Consider the following 20,658-nt stretch of genomic DNA (forward strand, 5'->3'; position numbering starts at 1 on the left):
AAGCAGCAAACTAGCCTGTGGAGGAAGAAATCAGGGAGTAGCTGCCTCCAGGGGGTGGGGCAGGGATTGCCTGGGAAGGGAGCTGAGGGGACTTTCTGGGGGCAAATGTAGTGTCTGAGCCTTCACAGGGTTGGGGATTACACAGGTGTGTGCATTTGTCAGAACTCGGCAAATGATGCACTTGTTTGCTGCATTTCAAAAAGAGAACTCAACAAAAATTGTTACCAGGTAAAGATATGCATAGTGAAGGGTTTCGAGGTGAGGTAGCCCTGTGATAAATGATAAGAGAAATGTTGTCAGATATAAATTGTAAATCCAGGTAATGGAGAGAGGGGTGTCCATTGTACAATTGTTTCCACTTTGCTGTAGTTTTGAAAATTTCCATAATAAAAGGTAGGAAGAAAAATATGAGGTGAATGATAATAATTTAAAAATAAAGCCATGGACACAGTGAGGCAGAAGTCATGGTTCCTACTGGGTGACAAGTGACTAATGACAGGAACAGAGCCAAGGCTGTGGGAAGCCATGGGGCAAGCTGACCAGGAAAGACTTCGGGGTTGAGGCGCTCTGAGAGTGAAGTCTCAAAGGCTGGGTGGGCTGGACCCTGTGAAGCTGAGGAAGGTTTTGCAGGGAGCCCAGTCCCCCCAGGCCCCAGCCTCTGCAGCAGGTGGGCTTAGAGCAGAGGCTGGACCTTGGAGGGTCTGGTTGTCTGGCTCGGGGGCCTCAGCCTCCATGGTCAGGCTGGGGTAGGGAAGTGGCCTTCTCTGCCCCTCAGGCCCTGTGAAGAGGATGGGCTGGAGCACAGGCCTGGAGGCAGGGAGGCCAGCAGAGGCCTCTGCCTAGTCCTGGAGGGAGGCCGAGAGACTGAAGAGGGCCTCCCCACTCCCGGCTTCCTCACACCCAGCCCACTGACTTATTCAGAAGGACAGCCTGATGAACAGCTTCTTCTACTTTATTTGGGGTCCAGGTTCCTGCCTTGAGCTTCCCCTCCAAGTGACAGTCATGCTGTCTGGCAGCTTTTGACAAGATGACAGCAGCTGTAAAGGTCAGAGCAGCAGTGCTGGGCCACGCCTGCGGAGGGTGTGCAGTGGGCACCTGTCACCTCAGCTGGGCCACCACAGGGCATGAATGACAATAGGCATCTTCCTCTATGGTTTGACAGGCCTGTGTATGTCCCAGGGACATAATCAGAGAATTGAAGCTGTCAGGGTGCTGCATGGCTCAGACGTGACACCAGAGAAGCAGTGACCCATGTCCCCACTTCGCACTGCAGGTCACAGTGTGGGATTCAGGAGGAGTCACACAGCTGCCACCCACAGCGGGCTCAGCTGGAGACACTTTCATCCTGGATGTTCCTTAACCACTTCCCTCCCCACCTTGGGCTCAGCCCGGGGGTGGGGGCAGCACCAGGGGTCAGTGATGGAAGTGTTAGTGCCAGCTCCTGTTGGTGAGGGCCGCCGGCTCCTAGATCCTGTGCCAGTCACTGTGAGCTCCACTGCATCTACGTCTCACTGCAGACCTGATAGTGGGTGTTGCTGTTTCTACTTCTTGGCGACAAAAGTGGAGCTCGCAGATACTCAGCATTTTGCGCTGGTTTCGTGCCCGTGGGCAGCAGAGCTTGGATATAAACACTACTCTGTGTGACCCCATGGCCTATTGCACTGTAACCTTGCAGTTCAGAGCACCGCGGCCAGGCCCAGCTTCCTGGGTCTGCGTCCAGCTGCATCCAGCTGTGTGCTGTTACCAGTGGGAGCGTGTGCTTATCCACCCACCTCAGCTCCACAAATCCCAGTGATGTGGACGTACGAGCCGGCACGCACAGAGCTCACTGAGAGAGAGGGCTTTTACCAGAAAAGCAACTGCACAGGATCCTCCCCACACTGATGCAGGGACCCTTCCGGGGAAGAGAGGGCATCCTTGTCAAGTTCCAGACCTCAGGGAGAGGCTGACTCCATTGAACCACTGGGTGTAGCGTTGGCTATATTTGTGTGGATGCCTTTGTCAGGCTGTGTTCCTCTTATGATGCTGGACTTGAACTTTGTCCCATTCTTTTTTTCATCCATTGAAATAATCATGTTTTCCTTCTCCATTTTGCTAATGTGGTAAATTACACTGATATTTTATTTATTTATTTATTTATTTATTTATTTATTTATTTATTTATTTATTTTAAAGATTTATTTATTTATTTATTTATTTTGGCTGCACCAGGTCTTAGTTGCGGCACGTGGGATCTTCATTGTGGCATGCATGTGGGATCTAGTTCCCCGACCAGGGATTGAACCCGGGCCCCCTGTGTTGGGAGTGCAGAGTCTTACCCACTGGCCCACCAGGGAAGTCCCTACACTGATATTTTAAATAGTGATCAGACTTGCATATCTGAGGTGATCCTTAATTAGTGTTGAGGTATTGTCCTTTTCATATATTGTTGGACTTCATTTGCTAGTGTTCCGTTCAGGGTTTAAAAATATCTTTTCTTATTTCTTTTTTTTCTTAACAGGATGAGGCACTCTGTCCTTTATTTTTCTTATGTCTAAATAAAGCTTTTGGTTTTGAGTTTTAAAAAGGCAATTACACTAAACTTACTGGGGTAGTTATTTCCTAACATATGTATGTCAAGTCATTTTGTGGTATACCTTCAATTTACACAGAGCTGTATGTCAAGTATATCTCAATAAAACTGGAAGAAAATGTAATTACACACAATATCCACACCACAATCTGTGGCAGACATGCCTCATACAAACACACACTTACTTATATACTTAACGCACGATAACATACCCGACATATTTCTGTAAAAACACCCCATGCATGCACACTTCACACACCAAACACACACACACACCACCCTCAAACAGACACACTCAGGCACATTCACTCCACACATGCACAAATGCCATTCAGTCTAGAACAGTGATTCCAGCACGTACCTCTTACACAGGCATAGAATGTGTCCCCACCCATAACTTCCTTACAGGAATTTCCCACGAGCTGGAACAGACAGATGGGTGGCAGGGTCAGAGAGAGAGGCAGGCGTGACCATGGTGAGAAGCCACCCATCCCCCTTCTCACATTTAGCCCACACTCACCGATATAATAAAGCCTTCCTTATCACTGGATTTGGGCACATCATACATGTGGGTCTTTCCTTCTACAATTTGAATCAGCTACAAGGAAGAGGAGATGGTTGGCACACAGCCAGGGGTTGAGGACACAGCAGATCCTATCCAAGAAGACAGGCTCTTGCCTCTTGCCATGTTGGACTCCAATGGCCACACCCTGGCATCTGCCAGCAGCCCACCCTTGGCAAGTGGAAAGTTCCTCCACCCACATCGATGGTGTGTAGCTTTACACAACACTGGCTATTCATCTGCTGTGGCTACCTGTTGTCCAAACACTTGGGACGGGTAGAGGGCCATCCTCTGGGGGACCCTGGGACAACTGCCTTTGAAAGCATTCTCCAACTGGGCTCAAGAGTGGCACCTGGTTACCTGTTCTGAATTACCTGGTCTCTCTGATAGTCTTTTACACCCAGGCAGTAAACCTTGGTCTTCATATTCCGAAGCCTGCTGGCCTAACAGGAGAAAAATTTTGAGTATAAAATACACAAATACATGAGGCACAGAGCTGTTAATGATGGACTAGACTCACTTCATTCTTAGCATCCCGTAATGTCGATGGCAGCAGTGGTCCAGCGGTCAGAGCATAAACTAGGCTGGCAGCTTTCCTGTCTGCAGAAGAAGGAGGGAGTGGCCTGGTCAGCAAGGCACCTGGAGTGACCTGCCTCAGGCTGCCAGGCCCACAGCACTGCTCCCACACCTCCCCCTCCTGGGGAGAGGCCACCTTGACCGGAGCACCCACCACCCAGAGCTCCTGGAGGGAGAAGGGGCCTCAGCCCAGGACCCACTTGACAGAGGAAGAGCCTGAGACCAGATCAGAGCCCTTCCTAGTGGACCCTCACTATGGGCAGGTGGCACAGCCTTTGCCCTGAAAGGCAACTGCAGCTACTTCACTGGACGAGGACAAGCCTCTCAGGTGAGCACAGGGAGGAGCAGCCAGAATGACTGTCAAGGTGCTTGGGCAGCAGCCCCCGCCCAGCTCCCCGCCTTTCCCCAGCAGCCCATGCATCCTTCCTGACAAGGGCTGCAACCCTACAGTCTAGATGCAGGTGGTCTGGGCCAAGTACAGCCATTTCCACAGTCGGAGGCACAGTCACAGGATGAGAGTCAACCAGAGGGAAGAGGCTCAAGGGAAAGGAAGCAGAGCCAGAACTGTGGTGGACAAAGTGTGGGCAGCCAGGGGGACACCAAGGTCTCTGTTCCCTAAACTGAATCCCGTCTGCTCGCCGTCCCTGGAAGTTCTCTTTTCTTTTTCATGCAGCCCAACCATAGGTCAAGCACTTGATATCTAGTAAGAACCAGGAACGTAATGCATGATGCCATGTGGTTCTCGGAAGCATCCCTGGGGGTGGTTTTCATCCTCACTGCGCAGAGGAGGAACCTGCAGCACAGAGAGGGCAAGGGACTCGCTCCGAGGGTCAGTGCTAGGAATTGGCCGAGGGGGTCTGCACCAGCCCTCGCTGAGGCCCGCGCCTGGCTCTGTCCCACCTGAGCACAGTGAGGTCAGCAGGCAACTTACTATTGTAGAAAACTCTCGAAATCTGCTCATTTGCCTGCAACAAAATGAAGGAATGTTGGGGGAGGGCAGTGAGATGACCCAATAATTCTTTAAGAACTCGACAAAGCAGAGTAAATTCCCTTAGCCGTAGAGTCTGTACCTTTCTCAATCCTGCCTGCATGTTTCTGGGTCCTGAGGGCACTACATCCCGAAGTCTTTTAAGACCACGTTTTAGCTCATTTCTGAAAACAAATCAGAAAAGAGGGTTGAGGAGCAATGAGGGTTGATTGCTATAAAACAGCTCCAGCTGTCCTGGTGCCATTCTGCCCTGTGCAGACCTCCCTGGACAAGAGAAGACACTAGCCACCCTGTGACCCTTCTGCCTGTGTCTTTGACAGTGACAGAACTAACCCTAACCCTTCTCTGTCCCCCATTCAGTGGGCGTGGAGGATGCTGCTTTGCTGGTCCCATGGGTGGGGCCTGGCTTTCAATGTGCTCATCCCTGTCTCAGCATGCAGACCTCAGGGGACTCAGCAAGGGCCCTGCCTTGACCTTCCCTGGTGAAGGGGGAGCACCCATGGATGCGCACCTGTGAATCCAGCACCCCCAATGTGACTGGCGGTACTGCTGGCACCTAAGTGGTCCCTGGTGAGGGCACATCATCCTCCAACAGGCAAGGCTGAGTTTGGAAAAGTCACTCTGCTGATACCCCTGCCCTGTCCCCTCCTCCCCTGCCACAGACTCCTGAGGTGGACTTGGTCCCTCCAAGCCACTTCCCCTTCTGGATCGGTGCTAAAGGAAGCCGTCAAGCTGCTCCGTTAGAGTCTAGGGCTCCTGGGCTTCATGTGCTCCTGACAAAATAGACCATAAGCTGGAAAAGAGGCCTGAGGCCTGTCCATGTGGGAGGAAGAGCAGTGACCCCAGGCTGCCATGGGGATGGGCTGTCAGCCTCTGTTAAAGCAGATAGCAGGGGATGGGACTGGGACACACCAGGGGTGGGGCTTAGGTTCAGGCTAATCCAGGGTGATGGGCTGAGCAGTCACAGCAACTCTAAGGAGAATGTGGTCCCTGAAGGCTGATTTCTCATTGTGGACAGAAGCGATGCTCATGTGTGGTGAGATATGAGAGCCCCAGACCTACTCAACCCAGTTCAGGAGGAGAGGAGACCTGGGACCAATGGCCAGGGCAGGCCAAAGCAGGCCTTGCCTAGTCTAGCATAAATACAGGTCTTGGCGCTTTGGGGAAGATTTGTTTTGTCGTTCGCACCTCTCAATATCCTGAAACGCTCAGCCCTCCCCAGCCTCCTGTCCAGGACTCAAGTCACCAGGCAAAGTTCTCACCTGAGTGGCTCTCCCTAGTGCTGCCCTCCCAGCTCTTCTCATACAGGGACACCAGGCTCCCAGCACCCTCACCAATCCCTCCTGCTCTTAAAATACCCCTCTCATACCATAAGAGCCCCTTCCACCTCTTCCCAGTTCTCACCCACCCCTGCCATCACCCCTGGGGCTTCCCAGCCCTGTGCCGTCTGGCTTCTCCAGCACCCAGAGCAAGCCCTGCGTGGACCGCGCCATCCTCAGCCTGCTCCCCCTAGTGGCAGGGCTCAGAAAGCACCATCCCTGGTCCCATTCCTGGCCGACACGCTCTGCAGACCCACCAGAGTCACCCCTCGTATCAGATTCCATCGGCCACTGCTGGACGCACCCCGTACACCAGGACCCACCCCAGCCCTCTGCCACACCCTCCTAAACTCCTAGGGAGTTCTGGGAATGCCCAATCCCGGGCTGAGCCTTGCTCTCAGCAAGATTCTGTGGGCTCCTCCCGAGCTGGAAGCATCAGGGCCATGGTTGATTTTGAGCTGTCCTCCTAGGTATGTATCCCCCCATCCCAACATACACACATAGAGGATTTCATATCTTCTCCTCTCCCTTGAGCCCCACTCCCTCTCCTGAACCCTCTGTCATGGAAGACTTCCTCTCCTACACTCTCCAGAGAGGACCAGGGATGCCCTCCATGAGCCTCGCCAAACCTCCCTCGGTCTGGGTCTTGAGCCCCCTGCCTTGGAGGAGGCAGTGGTCCTCCTCTCCCCGACGGGCACCTCCTTCCCCAGAGGCCCCCGCTCGCCCCCGCCTCTCTCTGCCACCTGCCAGTATCCCTTCCCATGGACTTTCTTTCTCCCACTTCAAACCCACTCTGGTCTCTCTCTTCTAAACTCAAACATGCACAAACCACGCCTTCCCCTAGCTCACTGAACAGGAAGCACAGCCCCTGCTTCTCCTGGGAGCCAGGCATGGGGAGTGCTGTGTCCACGCACTGGCACCAACACACTCCCTGGGTTCCGATCATTTGCGTCACGGGTATCTTAACCTCCCGGCTACTCAGGAGCTCCATATCTTCCCACCTCCAGGGCTTTGGGCACATCGCTGGGCCCACCGAATGGCCCACCTAGGATGCTGGTGTGTCATGCTTCCCTCCTGCACCCCAGCCCACACTCATGGGCTCCCTTGTCTCAGACCCACCGAGGGACCAAGCTCCCCTCCACTGAAGCTCCAGCACTTCAGCACTGCCCATCCCTGCCTCCTGGTTCTGACTGTGCCTCCCCTCTTCCCCCACTGGCCCAGAGCAGAGAGTGACACACAGAGCAGGTGCCCAACACACGCCAGTGTTCACAAAGGGCCCACACATCTGCTCCACCAGATCCCAGGAGTCCTTGCAGTGAGCCAGTTCTCAGAAAAGGGAAGAGCGCTGAGAGGACACAGAACAGGTGGAGGGCAGGGCTTAGAGGGGGCGGAGATGGTCTAGCAGCACGGGGTCTGCCAGGGCCAGCGCAGTCAGGGGTCAGTGGGAGCCATGGAGCCAGGGCTGGGGGTCAGAGTGGACATTGAGGGGAGCCCGGGACGGCCCAGCCTGCTCCCAGTGGCAACTGTCAGCTCCCTGTGTCTGTCTGTTACCCTGCCCACCAGGCCTGCCTTGGGGGTTTAAAATGGCACTTACCTGTCTGAGGTGAGCTTTAGGACAACGTTGCCGTATGAGGAGTAGGTGATGAGGGACATCCGCAGGTTAGGGCTGGGAAGGAAGCATGGGCTCATAAGAAGCCATGCACAGTGGTCAAAATGAACATCAATGAGCAGCCAGGGAGGTGTGCATGTCAATTTCCCTCCTTCCACCCCAACTCTTTTGCTTTGTTGTGCATTTCTCGAATCCTGGAAGTTTCATTCCTTTTGTGAAGGATTCGGAGGCCTATAAGATGTGTGATCTTGCTGGAAGTGAGTGCTGAGATAGTATCATGTTCTGTCCCTACACTCCCAACACCCCCAAAGTCCCTGTCTCACACACACACACCAGCACACACACAGAGGCATATGCACACGCTCCCTGCACGCACAAGAAGGCAGACACTTATAAACTCCTGCATAAGGGCCTCTCCACTGGCCTCTCTTCTAATGGAAAATTCTCTAGACCTTCCCACACTTCCCTCCTCTCCTGTCTTCCCTGCCCACCTCTTATCTCAGGGAAATTGTTCTACCTCTCAGCAGCCATTCATATACATCCTTCCCTCTTTCCCCCACTGTCTTCTGGTCTCTTGACTCTCATCTTTTGTGAAATTGCTGCAGTAGGTTCTTGCTGGGTTCCCCACTTCCCCTGGTTCATGTTCCACCTCATTTAATCCATAATTATCAGACTTTTCTCCTGGAGCACAACCTTGATCATGTCAGACCCCTGCCCTAGAATCATCTATAGCTCCCTATAGCTCAGAGCAGGAAATCATAAGCCCCAGGGCCTGGCATTATGAGCCCCATGGACTTGGCCCCATGCTGTCCTGTTCAGCCTCATCTCCTAACCCTCCCTTGAAGTAACCCCACTTTCCAGCCAAACAGACCACTAACTGCACAAGAAGTCTCCTTGATGGTTCCTGTTACCCTGTCCTTCCTCATCCTTCAAGATTTAGTTCAAAATTCCACAGTCTCTAGGAAGTCATGCTTGTGTTTTTTTTTTTTTTTTTTCCCTAAGAATACTTGCTTTTTCCTTAAAGTTGCAAGTAACTCCTTTGTTCTTTTCTTTTGGTCCCTGGCACCCTTTAGCCCAGTGTTTAGCTATGTGTTACTGATTTGCCTGTTTCCTCATCTATGAGGTCCTCAAAGACAGACTGTGCCCTCCACATTGTAACCTGATTCCCAGGCAGGAGCCAAGAAGGATTTCGACACCTGATAAAACCAGTGATTGGTAATTCTTTCTGCTTCAGAACACTGCCCTGGGCTCTCTGCTCCTGATCCAAAGGACTCCCATGCCCACCGATTGTAAAGAGCTGTGTACTCTGCCTGTCAGAGGAAAACACCAGCCTTACTTTGTAAACCTCTTCAACAGTTTTTCTACTAAATCACAAATGTCATTCCAGGATCTGCTTACGCTGTCCGACCTGAAAACAAAGAAGACTTAATTAAGAGGGATGAGGCACCTCCTTCTGGTGGGCAGAGTTGCTGCCTCCCGTTTCCAGCAGACCCTTTGGCAACTCTTCCCCACCTCGTGTAGCTGAAGGCTGCCACACTCCCGCAGCAAGCTCAGTGGGTCACCTTGGTGGTAACTTTCACCAGTGTGAGTGGTGGGGAGGGTGACCAACCTGACGTGTGCTTGGGGATGAGGGACTTTGGGTGGCAAACCAGGACGGCTGATACACAAGGAATAAGGGAGGATACAGTGGTTGGAGAAGCCTAAGCAATTCTGATATGTTTGGTCTCCTGGTACCCCAGTTTTGACACCACAACAAGAGCCCTGGCCTCCGGCAGGAGAGGGATGTGCTACTCAGACTATTTTACTTCACTACTTTCTTATCAGCTTGCAGAGCTGAGCCACTCTGGACACTGAAGGCCTTTTCTGGGAACATTCATGGGGAGGAACAGAACCAGGCCTGGGACACTGCTGTCTTGGTGTCATCATACCCCACCAGCAGGGAAAGGTGTGGGACCTTCCTATCCCTACTTTCAGTTTCTCACTGCCATTGGCTCTGACTTTAGAACCTGAATGGAGAATGAGGAGGCTGAAGGGGGTTGGAGCCTCATGCTGCCTCTGTCTAGGTGGGAAGAACTTCCACGTGCCCTACTGGCCAGGGCTCAATCCCATGCCTCTGCAGGTGTGCACTAGTGCAGGTTACGGAGGGCAAATGTGGGTCTCACTGGCTAAGTGTTTTTTCAAGGTTCTGCAGATGGTAGGGATGAAACTGAGGCTGGTGCCCTGTTCTGGGCTCTTCCCCAGTGAATGTTGGCTCATGTCTTTGATACGGATTGTAAGTCTGAGGAACCACCAGGAGCTCCTTCCTTTCACCTCCAGTGATCACCATGCCCATAAACATCCTGAATGTCATATTTATATGTGTAATTCCCATATACCCAAAAGCATCCTTCTCCTCTCTACCATTCCTTCTGCCTCCTCTTGGCTGTATCTAGAACTGTCAAGAGATGGCTAGTACACTAAGGATATATAATTCTAATACTATGGTTATCATTCATGGAGTACGTATATACCAGACACATTACATGCATGATTTCCAATTCCAAAACAGTTCTATGATATCATTATTCCCATTTTACAGATGAGAAAACTAAGGCTCTCACAGGTCAAGGAATTTGCCAAAATTTCCATGGACCTGAACCCAGAACTAGCTGCAAACCCCATGATTTACCCCCTGAACTTGGCAGATGTGGGAGACACTGCTGTGACAACTGTGGGTGGCAAAGCATAAGACTCCGTCAACCCAACCACAATACACACTTTTCCTTAGGAGCTCCTATACTTAAGTGCGTGGCAACTCCTTTCCTAACTATTCATACCACATTCCACTTTCCTTCTCATTACTCCTCTCCTCTGTGTTCTCCCCCACTGAAGAGGATCTTCTAAAGGAGATATATAGGAAACAAAAGTCTTCAACCCACCCACCTCCTCTGGAAAAGGTTTCAGTGTGTGATTATTGTGAATGAAGGTCTCAATTCTAGAACGCAGAAGAACACGAGTGCTCATGGCAGTGGAAAATACTACAGGGACCCTCAGGTCCCCAGGAAGGAGACAGTTTGGAACAGAGCAACTACATGGGCTTCTGGCACACAGAGCTTCAATCATGATTTAGTGCCCACTCTTAAATAAGAACGGAGAGATGAGGGTCACCAAATATTTCAGGATATCTCTGATATTAAAGCTTGAGGCCAAAACATCTTAGTGAGATAACTATGCTGGGACATTGGAAGTGGCTACGGCAGTATCACGCAGGGGAGCTGAGCTATCAGAAAGCTAAATTTTCCTCTTCCCCTAATAAGAGCTCAATAGAGAATGTATAAACCTCAAAAAGCAGGAAATAGCAGTCGATACAAGCACAGCATTGGAAACACGGTCATATTATCAGAAGAAAAATCTGGAAGATTTGTAAGTGGCTTGCCTCTGGGAAGTGAGATCAAAAGTGGGGAGGAAAGGGTCAGGGGCCTCAAGATTTTTGTTGTGAACAATAATAGTGTTTGGTTTAAAATTTATGTTCATTCAGTTTCTCCCAAATGTGAAAATAAAATTGCAAACAAAAACTTGTAGCATGAATGATGTCACCAAAACGGCAGATCTGAAAATCTAAGCCCTCGTTCCCCCATGGAGACATTGAACAAACAACCATAAGCTGTCAGCACCAACTTTGTAGGAGCCCTAGAAAACAAAAAAAGATTACAACAATAAAGCAAATGTGCAATCAAGAAATAGCTATTTTCAAAATGGTAGGAGTTTTGTTGCATATTTCATCACATTTCTCCCACACCTTCTCTGGCATGGTGGCAGTTTTGGTCGTGATCACTGGTCCAGTCCCAGGTTGTCCTTGATCTAGAGGGAGCAGTGTCGACCTCACTTACAAATTATTGTGTAAAACTCTCCTTACCTGGCTGGAGTCAATTAGGATGTTTAAAATCAGCTGTGGGCATAGGTGAATTTAAAAACAGACACATACGCTCAGGCCAGGAGAAAGTTCAGGAAAGTCTTGAGAAGACCTTAAGTTTCACCTTAGGCTGATCCCTAGGCTCAGTGGTAGTCTAGCTAAGTGCTAAAGGAATGTCCCAGCAAAGAAACATTCTGCAAAGAATGGAAGAGGTGGCCTCTCCCTGCCACCCCATGTCTTTTTACAATTTTGTAATGGTTTTATGTTTGTTTCAGATCCTGGCATTTGGGAAATCTCTGTCAATACATTCAGTGAATAAGAGTTAGGGGAACAGAAACTCCAGTGATCTCACACAACAAGGAATATTCTTTGCAAAAGTAGTTTGGAAAAGTTGCAGAATAAACGGACTACTACACAAGTCTACATTAACAGATAAAAGCAAATACAACCCAGTAAGCTGTGGTGAATTCTGCTTTCTAGAGATACCACATTATAGTAATAAAAATCCTAATTTTCAACAAAAAAAGTGAAACATACAAAGAAACAGGATCATTGTTCATTCAAAGGAACTAAATAAAATTACAGAAACCATTCCTGAAGAAGCCAAGGCATCAGACTTACTAGACAAACACTTAAAAGCATCTTAAATATGCTCAGAGGTAGGAAAATGAAGACAAAGAAATAGAGGAAATCAGGATAATGATATATGAGGAAAATAAATATCACCAAGAACATAAATTATTAAAAAACCAAGCAGAAATTTTGGAGCAGAAAGTGTAATAATAAATTGAAAAATTCATTAGGGTGGTTCAATAACAAATTTTACTAGGCAGAGCAAGGAATCAGCAAAGTGGAGGATAGGACAATTGCCACTGTTTAGTGTTGGGAGCATAAAGAAAAAAGAATGAATAAAAGTGGTCAGAGTCTAAGGGACCTGTAGGACACGCTTAAGCAGACCAACAAACATATGGTGTGAATTCTTGAAGCAAATAAGAAAAAGAAGCAGAAACATTATTTGAAGAAATAACATCCAAAAATGTCCAAAATTAGATGAAAGACATGATCGTACAATTCCAAGAATCTCAACTAACTCCAAATGCAATAAAATAAAAAGATCCACATCAAGGTACACTATAATCAAACTGTTGAAAACAAAGACTAAGATTCCAGAGTTCAAATTCTGGATCCGTGTATTCTATACGGAGGCTTCGGTGGGTCATCCCCAGGCCTTGAGCTACCTCCTTGCCTCATCTGTAAAATAGGGATAATAATACTTATTCACCTAATGATGAAGACATGGTGATGAAACTGCTTTCATCCCCTACCCCTATCCCCAATCTAGGGACACACCTGGCTTTCCCCCCATCCACACTCTCTGGAATCCTGTGGCCTCTAATTTCAAAATAGCTCCAGAATCTGTCCACTCATCATTGCCACCCATACCTACTGGTCCACACCACCATCATCTCCTCCCTGGATCCCTGCACCAGGCCCCTCACTGGTCTCCTGGAAGGCTCTATTCTTGCGCCCTTCAACTGTGACCCTTTTAAACATGATCCAGTCACACACCTCCTCTGCTCAAAAATCACCAAAGCCTCCCCCACACTGCCCCAGTCTGTCAGCATAGCCTTTCCTGAGCACATCTCTAGGACAGCCCCTACCTCAGCACTTCCCATCCTCCTGTCCTGATTTTCCCCCTGGTGTTTATCCCCATCTAACACAATATTTCCTCTTTGATTTATTTATTTCTTGTCTCCTAATATGAAAGCTCTAAGAGATGAGGACTTTTTCAAGTTTTGTTTGCTGCCTTATCCCCACTGCCCAAAACAGTGACTGGAATATAGCAGTTTTCCAGTAATTATTTCAGTGAGTGGATGAACAAGGGAATGAGAGAATGAATAAGACTGTTTGCTAATGGATGAAAGATCCAGAGAACCTTGGGAGTGCCACCAGCAGAGGTGTCTGACCCACACCCCACCTCCCCACAAAGGGCACATGTGGAGAGAGTGAGCCAGGGAGTCAGGGCTGGATCAGGGGCCCCTGCAGTGCCGGGGAGTTCCCAGGGTGTGTGACTCTGCCTTCCCTGGCATTTTATTTTATGCTCATCCTCCACGACTGCATCTGACACATGCTGGGCAAACCATATAAACTCCCCTTCATCCCCATCACAACCTGGTGAGGTGGGTATGAAGTCCCCATTGTACAGATGGGGACACTGAGGCAGAGAGAGGTGAGGCGACTTGCCCTAGGCCGCATGACTGATGAGTGGAGTCTGCCTGACTGCAAAGCTGGGGCTGCCTCCTCAGTGGTCATTATTCCCCTCTCTCCAAGAGTAGCAGGGGACATCAGGAGGGAATTTGTCCTCAACCTCCAAATATTCTCATCAAGATGGTTTCGAAGACAGCAAGGCTTTCTATAACCAGACTGAGTGAGCACAGTTCCCAGAGAGAACTGTTATTTCTCTGGAACTGAGGAATTTGCTGTGCTTTCAGACAAGCCTAGCCTGGCCCACTATGGCTGTGCTGTAGGCCTACTCTTCTCTGATGGCCTGGGGCTGGGAAATGGGTGTGTAGGTCCCTTTCCTGGACACCCTCAGCTCCTCCTCCCACTTGCAGAATCCAGCAGGATTCAGTCCTGTCACCCCCACCAGCTTCTGTCATACCTCATCCAACCTCTAGGAGCCTGTTCCCCTTTCCAGGAGATTGCATATGCATATACCTTCCCACTTTACTTCCCAGGATTGTTTTGAGGATGACAGATGTGCAGTGATGGACTTTGGAAACCATAAAATATTTCAATGATATTAAGAGTCATGCCACTGTTACTACTAAATAAGTAAACTTTATCCTCAGCCCCACAGAGGAGTTGAAAATGGAACCAAGGCAATCTCTCCAGCCTGAGGATTCACCCCTCCCTTTCCTTCTTTGAGGGCCAGAAGGTAGTTAATGCACAGCACAGGTTTCCCAGGGCCACACTCAGACAGACCAAACTGTTCTGAAAGTGCACACAAATTGTAACGTGGGTCTCCAAGTTGTCAAAGAAAGCAGCAAAGCAGTTAGAACCAGCAAAGCAAAGGACTTTCTAAGCAGTGACACTATGAGAATGCCTAACAGATGATACACCAATCTCTCTGGGGCCCAGTAAAAACAGAGGTTATTTGGGTAAAAAAAAAAAAAAAAAAGAAAGAAAGAAAAGAAAAGAAACCCAAACGCACTATGACCTTCTCACAACTGCTGAGAAGGCAGCTCCTAGCAATTGCCTGCCCCTCCTGTGACCTCCAGCTGTTTAAGGGGCATGCAGGTCACAGATCCAGGCCAAGTTGATATAGAGACTGAGAGCCATTTAGAAACCTTATGGTGACCTTTTTCCTTTCCAGAAGTAAGAGCCCCAGGAAATAAATGCCTGGGGCTTTCTTTCTGTCCAGGAACAAGGAGGCTACAGAGGTCTGTTCCTTGGGTCTGACCAAGATTGTCCTTGCCTCCCCTCTCTCAGAGCCTGGGATCCCCCCGGCCCACTTCTTGCCATCAGTAACCTTGGTGACAGTGGTGCCTTGAGAAGCACGGGGGCCAGATGGGAAGGCCACTCACGCATCCAAGACGACGTAGAGGTCGAAGACACCATCGCAGTCATACAACTTGTTTGCTTTGCTCCTGTGATGACTGGCGCCCCTGTGGAAGCTTCTCCAGTCTGGGCTGAGGTAGCGGTGAATGGTTCTCCAGCCAAGGTCAAGGTGGTGGAAATTTCTCCAGTTCGGGATGCTATGCTGGAAGCTCCCTGCACTCAGCAGTGGAGGGGGCAGCAACAGCAACAGGAAGAGCCCAGGGCTGGGCATCCAGGGCCCGCCACTCTCCATTTACCTGGCTGTACCTACAGTCCCATTGGACCCTGGCCACTCCAGGCCACAGCCTCCACCCCTCCAGCCCTCCAACGATGGGGCACTGTGAGCCTCCCCTTGTACCTGCCCTGAGGGCGGAAGAGGCAAAGATGGCTGGCCTTGGGGGATGGCCCACTACCTGCTCGGCCTGCCCCCACCCCCAAGAAGGCAGAATTCCCTGTGATGTCCCTTATGATGGACAGGAAGGTTGGCATGGTGACTTTGTGACCTGCAGCTCTGCTCAGTGTCCTGCCTGTTGACAATCCCAGGGGGGAGTCAGGGGCTCTTTGGAGGGGAAGTAAGATGAGGCCTCCGTTTGTTCCTCATTCCAAACCCTCTCAGGTGGCCATTAAAATCCTGGAGAAATCCTGCCTTTTTGTCAAGTGAAAGAACGCAGCTGAGGTGGCTTAGATGAGGACATCGCCGTGGGGGAGGAGGTCCAGGAACTGGGAGTGTAGAGTGTTGCAGTGGTCATTCGTGTGACCCAGTGGATGGAAGGATCTAGAAGGGAAAGAAGGTCCTGCAAGGATGTCAAAGTCCCTTGTGAATGAAGGGCATGCCAGTTATCTTCTGCTGTTTAACAAACCACCACAAACTGAGTGACATAGAACAAGAACTTTTATATTATGCCCACAAATTCTGTGACTAGAAATCAGAAAGGGCTGAGAGGGGATGGCCTCTCTCTTCTCCATGGATCAACATTGGGCATTAACAACTTTGAGTCAAAAGTGTTTCAAAAACTCAGGCAGTGAATGTAAAAATTTTTAGAAATACTTTAACCAATTTATTTTGTTTTCTTTTGTATGCACAAAAGAAGAGTGATATATGCTAAAAGTCATTTGTAATAAGTCTAAAATAGATCTTTCAATATGTATAATGAAAATACAAAAATTACAAATGGTAAAATGCATTGTGTTGGTGATTTTTGTAGTTCTTGTTGTTTGAGTGATATTTTAAATAATGGAATATCTTAAATAAATGATATTTGGAATTGATGAAATCTGGTATACTTCTCCCTAGAGCCTATTAGGTTTTCCTTGCTTCACATCCTTCATGACACTTGCTATTGTCATATTTTTATATATTTTTCTATTGATTCAACGTCTGTTTTGGTCTTAATTTGCATTCCCCTCATTACTGATGGGATTGGTCTTCTATTCAACACATTTCAGGTCATTCATTTTCTCTCCTTTGTGAAATGCCTGTTTCTGCCTGTATCCATTCTCCAATTCAGTTGTTTTTCTTTCATATTGATTCCTTAGCATTCCTTGTATATTTAGGATATTAATCTTTAATCAATTGTTGCAAAGATCTTCTTCAGTGTGTGGCTCTTTTTTCACTCTATTTAATGTCTTTTAATAAAACAGAAGTTCTTAATTTTTTTATTGAAGTATAGTTGATTTACAGTGTTGTGTCAGTTTCAGGTGTACAGCAAAGTGATTCAGGAATACATATATTTACATATACATATTTACATATATGTATTCCTGAATACGTATATATATATATATATATATATATATGTTCTTGTATTCTATGTATATATATGTATTCTTTTACAAGTTCTTAATTTTAATGACAAATGTTGAATTTGTCACTTTTAAGTGAAACTGTTAAGATTTGCACTGTTTGTATCTTATTTAAGAAATCCTTCCCTGTTAAGCTGAAACAGATTTTATCTTAAAAGTTTTAAAGATTTAAAACTTAAAAGTTTTAAAGTTTTAAAAGATTTAAAGTTTTTACCTTAAAAGTTTTAAAGATTTCACACTGACGTCTTGAATCCATCTGGAATTAATTTATAAGTCTGATTCTTGCCAGGGATCTGATTTTATGTTTCCCATATTTAGAGCAAATTGTCCCAGCATCATTTGCTGTCTATTCCATTTTTTCCTTCATTATTTTTATGTCACCTCTGATGTATTTCAAATTCCATATAGTTGTGGGCCTGGTTCTGTGCTCTCCATTCCATTGTCTTTATCCGTCTATTGGTTTATATTGAAAGTGTCAAAACCGCACTGTCTAAATTATTGTGTGAACGATTGTATTACTGTTCCTCACTGTCCCTTCCTCTTGCAGAGGAGGACGGCTTCCCTGCCACATTCATGGCAGGCTTGGACTTGACTCCACCAAGGAAACGTTAATAGAAGTAACATGTGCCACTTCTGGACAGAATCTTTAAGAACCCAGGTGTGACTCAGGTGAATCCAACAGCCTGGTAGCTGAGTAACTGTGACGTGCTGCTCCCTCTTGGGAACCTGGGATGGACATGTATATGTGGGACAGTGAGATACATGAGTGAGAAATAAAGTTTGTGCTTTTCAGCTGATTAGATTTGGTGGGTTTTGTTACAGAAGATAACCCAGTAGAACCTGATACACATGGTGTTCAGTTACCTAACCTAACATTTGCAGAGTGCTACAGCAAGCCTTGATAGTACAGGGTAAATCACCCACCTAATTTTTCTTAGGGTAATTGTTGGCCATTTGCTCATTCATGCAAATTTTAGAATCAACTCTTCAAGTCTCCACCAAAACCCTCTTGATATTTGTTTATGATATCAACATATATACAGATACATTTGGAGGGATTTGAATCTGCAATCAGGACTCCTCGTATCAGTGAACATGGCATTATCTTCATTTATTTAGGTCTTTTTCAATGCTTTTCATTTATATCTCCCTATGAAGATCTTCACTTCTTTTGTAAGTGCCTTCTCTAAATACCTTATATTTTTGCTGCTAGTGTAAATGGCATTTTAAAATAGAGTTTTAAACTGTTTATTGGTATTGTGAAGAAATGTATTTATTGGTTGATATATTCACTCAACTTGCTAAGCTCTCTTATTCTAAAAATTTAACTGTAAAATCCATTGGGTCAGTATAAAAAAAAACCAAAAAACACTGTCTTGATTACTTCTTCAACGAGTAGAGCTATGATGCAGGCATTCTTGATTTTAAAGAGAACGCCTCTAACACATCACCATTAAGAATGATATTTATTGAAAGCTTTTGGTAAAAATCCTTTATCAGATAAGGGTATTTCACTAATATTCTTGGTGTGCTAGATATCATGAACAAGTCCTGAATTTTATCTAAAATTTTCTGTATATTTTGTGAGAAGTATATATTTTTCTCCAGTAATCTATTAATATGGCTAATTAAATTAATGCATCTGCAACAATATTAACATATTGTAAATAGACCTAAATTGGCCATGATATTTTTTAAACACTGCTGGATTGAATTTAGTATTAGTTTAGGGTATTTTTTGCCTATGCTCAGGAGAGAGGTTGGCCTGTAATTTCCTATTTTTGTGCTGCTCTTATCTGGATTTGATATTATGTAAGACTAGCCTCCAGAAATGCACTTGGGAGTGTTTTATGTTGTCTTTGGGATGACTTTGAATGTGATCACAATAGTCTGCTTCTTGAATATTTGGAATGATATCTCCTATATCTGGTGTTTTCTTTGTGTAAAGTCTTTAAACTACTGATACAATTTATTTAATATTTACTGAATGCTATGGACTGAATTGTGCCCTTCCTCCCAGATTCATATATTGAGCCCTAATCCTTAATGTAACTGCACTTGGAGGTCAGGCCTTTCAGGAGATGATTAAGGTTAAGTGAGGTCATAAGCGTTGGGCCCTAATCCTATAGGTCTAGTGTCCTCATAAGAAAAGGAAGAGACGCCAGTGCTGTCCTTCACACAGTCACAGTGAAAAGGCAGTGGGGGACACAGAAGGAAGGTGGCCACCTGAAATCCAGGAAGAGAGGTCTCATCAGAAACCAACCCTGCTGACACCTTGATCTTGGACTTCCAGTCATGGTTTCTTGAAACTCTCTCCTTTCATCTGGGTTCAGTTTCCTTCCTTCTGAAATACATTCTTTAGTGGTTCCTTTACCAAGGTTGTGAGGGTGTTCAACTTAGGCTTTGTACCTCCGAAAATATCTCTGTTTTGTGTTCACTCTTGAATAACAGTTCAGTTAGATACAGGATTCCAAGTGGACAGATTATTTTCAAGGTTTGTCCTAGACATTCTATAATTTCACTAAGGCTGAGTGAGCTGCACATTTGGGATTTGATCTCTCATGTCCATATTCATTAATGGGTTCTCTTCACAGAAGAAAATTTTTGTTTTGGGGACCGTTACTCAGAGCTTTAATGTCTGTTCTGAATCTCACTTTGCCCACCTCAGACTCATCATAATTTTGTTCCTTTACAATCTTATCTGTGTAATATATGCTCCCAACCCTTTGGGAAGAGCACAGAGCTTTGTCTCCTTATGTCTCCACACCCTCTCCTCTCAGGGGCATCCAGAACAGTTACTGAGTGACTGAAGGAAGGAAGGAAGGAACGGGGACTCAGGGCTCCCTCTCAGTCCCTCAAGGATTCTCTCCTCCCCTATCTAGCCTGCTCTGCCCCTCTTCTGGGCTCAAACAATGTGACTCTTACACCTGGCTGCCACTGCAACAATTCTGGTTACCTGAGACCCCACTCCTATCTCCTCTCACCCTCACTACAGGGAAATGTCCTAGGTAGTCCAAGACCTGGCATGAATGTAGTCACTTAGAAGGCATTCCCTCCTGTCCCCACCCTTTAGGCCCTGACCTGTCCCACCCTCCATGGGTAGTTAAGTTCTCTGACACCTCTGCATTCTGTGAAGTCACAGAACTCACCATTATTTGGCACAATGCTGCCATTTCAGAACTGAGGAGGCTCAGGAAAGGCCGAGAGGCCGACGATCAGCTCCAGTGAAGTCTGGAAGTTTCTCAGTGCGCCACAAAGATGGAGCTTGCGTGGCCGCTCAGCCTGGAGGCGGAAGGAGAGTCCAACGCGCTGATGGGGTCTCTGGGCAGCACGGAGGATCTGCAGTCGCAGGACACGGAACACCTGCACTGACAACCAGGCTGTTGCCCGGGTCCCCGAGACCCAAGAGGGTAGAAGTCGCGGCGCACAGGGCGAGTGAGCAGCGGCAAGTGCAGCCTCCGCCGTGGCCCGAGGGCCACCTCCAAAGGCAGGTCCGCGCCAGGGCACCCTCCTCGGTCCCGCGCCTGGGAGGCGCGGGGCTAGGCCTGAACCAGCGGGGACGGCGGGCCGGGGTTTGCGGAGCTGGACTCGCGGGAGGGCCGGGCCCAGCCGAGTGGGCGCGGAGCCGGCGTGCACCCCGGCGTCCAGATCTGCTGCGGGCGGTGTCCGGGAAGCGGGTCTCCTAGGCGCCCCTTTCTGCGGGTTCAGCCCACTCACAGGCCCCTCCCCCAAGGCCC

General features: G+C 47.8%; 1 protein-coding gene across 15 annotated transcripts in view; it reads right to left on the reverse strand.

The window, feature by feature from the left end:
- Positions 1–20,649, reverse strand: part of LOC309636299 (anthrax toxin receptor-like) — a 43,513-nt gene extending 22,864 nt beyond the window's left edge. For 4 of the 15 annotated variants that reach the window (XM_082408679.1, XM_082408680.1, XM_082408681.1 and 1 more), the window contains exons 1-9: positions 15,106–15,868; positions 8,963–9,034; positions 7,612–7,683; positions 4,781–4,862; positions 4,642–4,675; positions 3,655–3,734; positions 3,509–3,577; positions 3,093–3,170; positions 2,934–2,994 (exon numbers count right to left, since the gene is read on the reverse strand). In XM_082408679.1, coding sequence (XP_082264805.1) covers positions 2,934–2,994; positions 3,093–3,170; positions 3,509–3,577; positions 3,655–3,734; positions 4,642–4,675; positions 4,781–4,862; positions 7,612–7,683; positions 8,963–9,034; positions 15,106–15,371 — 814 coding nt within the window. In that variant the 5' untranslated portion in view covers positions 15,372–15,868. Of the gene's footprint in view, positions 1–2,933; positions 2,995–3,092; positions 3,171–3,508; positions 3,578–3,654; positions 3,735–4,641; positions 4,676–4,780; positions 4,863–7,611; positions 12,770–15,105; positions 15,869–20,070 lie in introns of those variants that run through there. The other 11 variants (XM_082408684.1, XM_082408676.1, XM_082408683.1 and 8 more) reach the window with 10 other exon arrangements.
- Between the last annotated feature and the right edge of the window lie 9 nt (positions 20,650–20,658).

Source organism: Balaenoptera borealis, assembly GCF_965194805.1.
Source record: "Balaenoptera borealis genome assembly, chromosome: 10".
Lineage (NCBI taxonomy): Eukaryota > Metazoa > Chordata > Mammalia > Artiodactyla > Balaenopteridae > Balaenoptera > Balaenoptera borealis.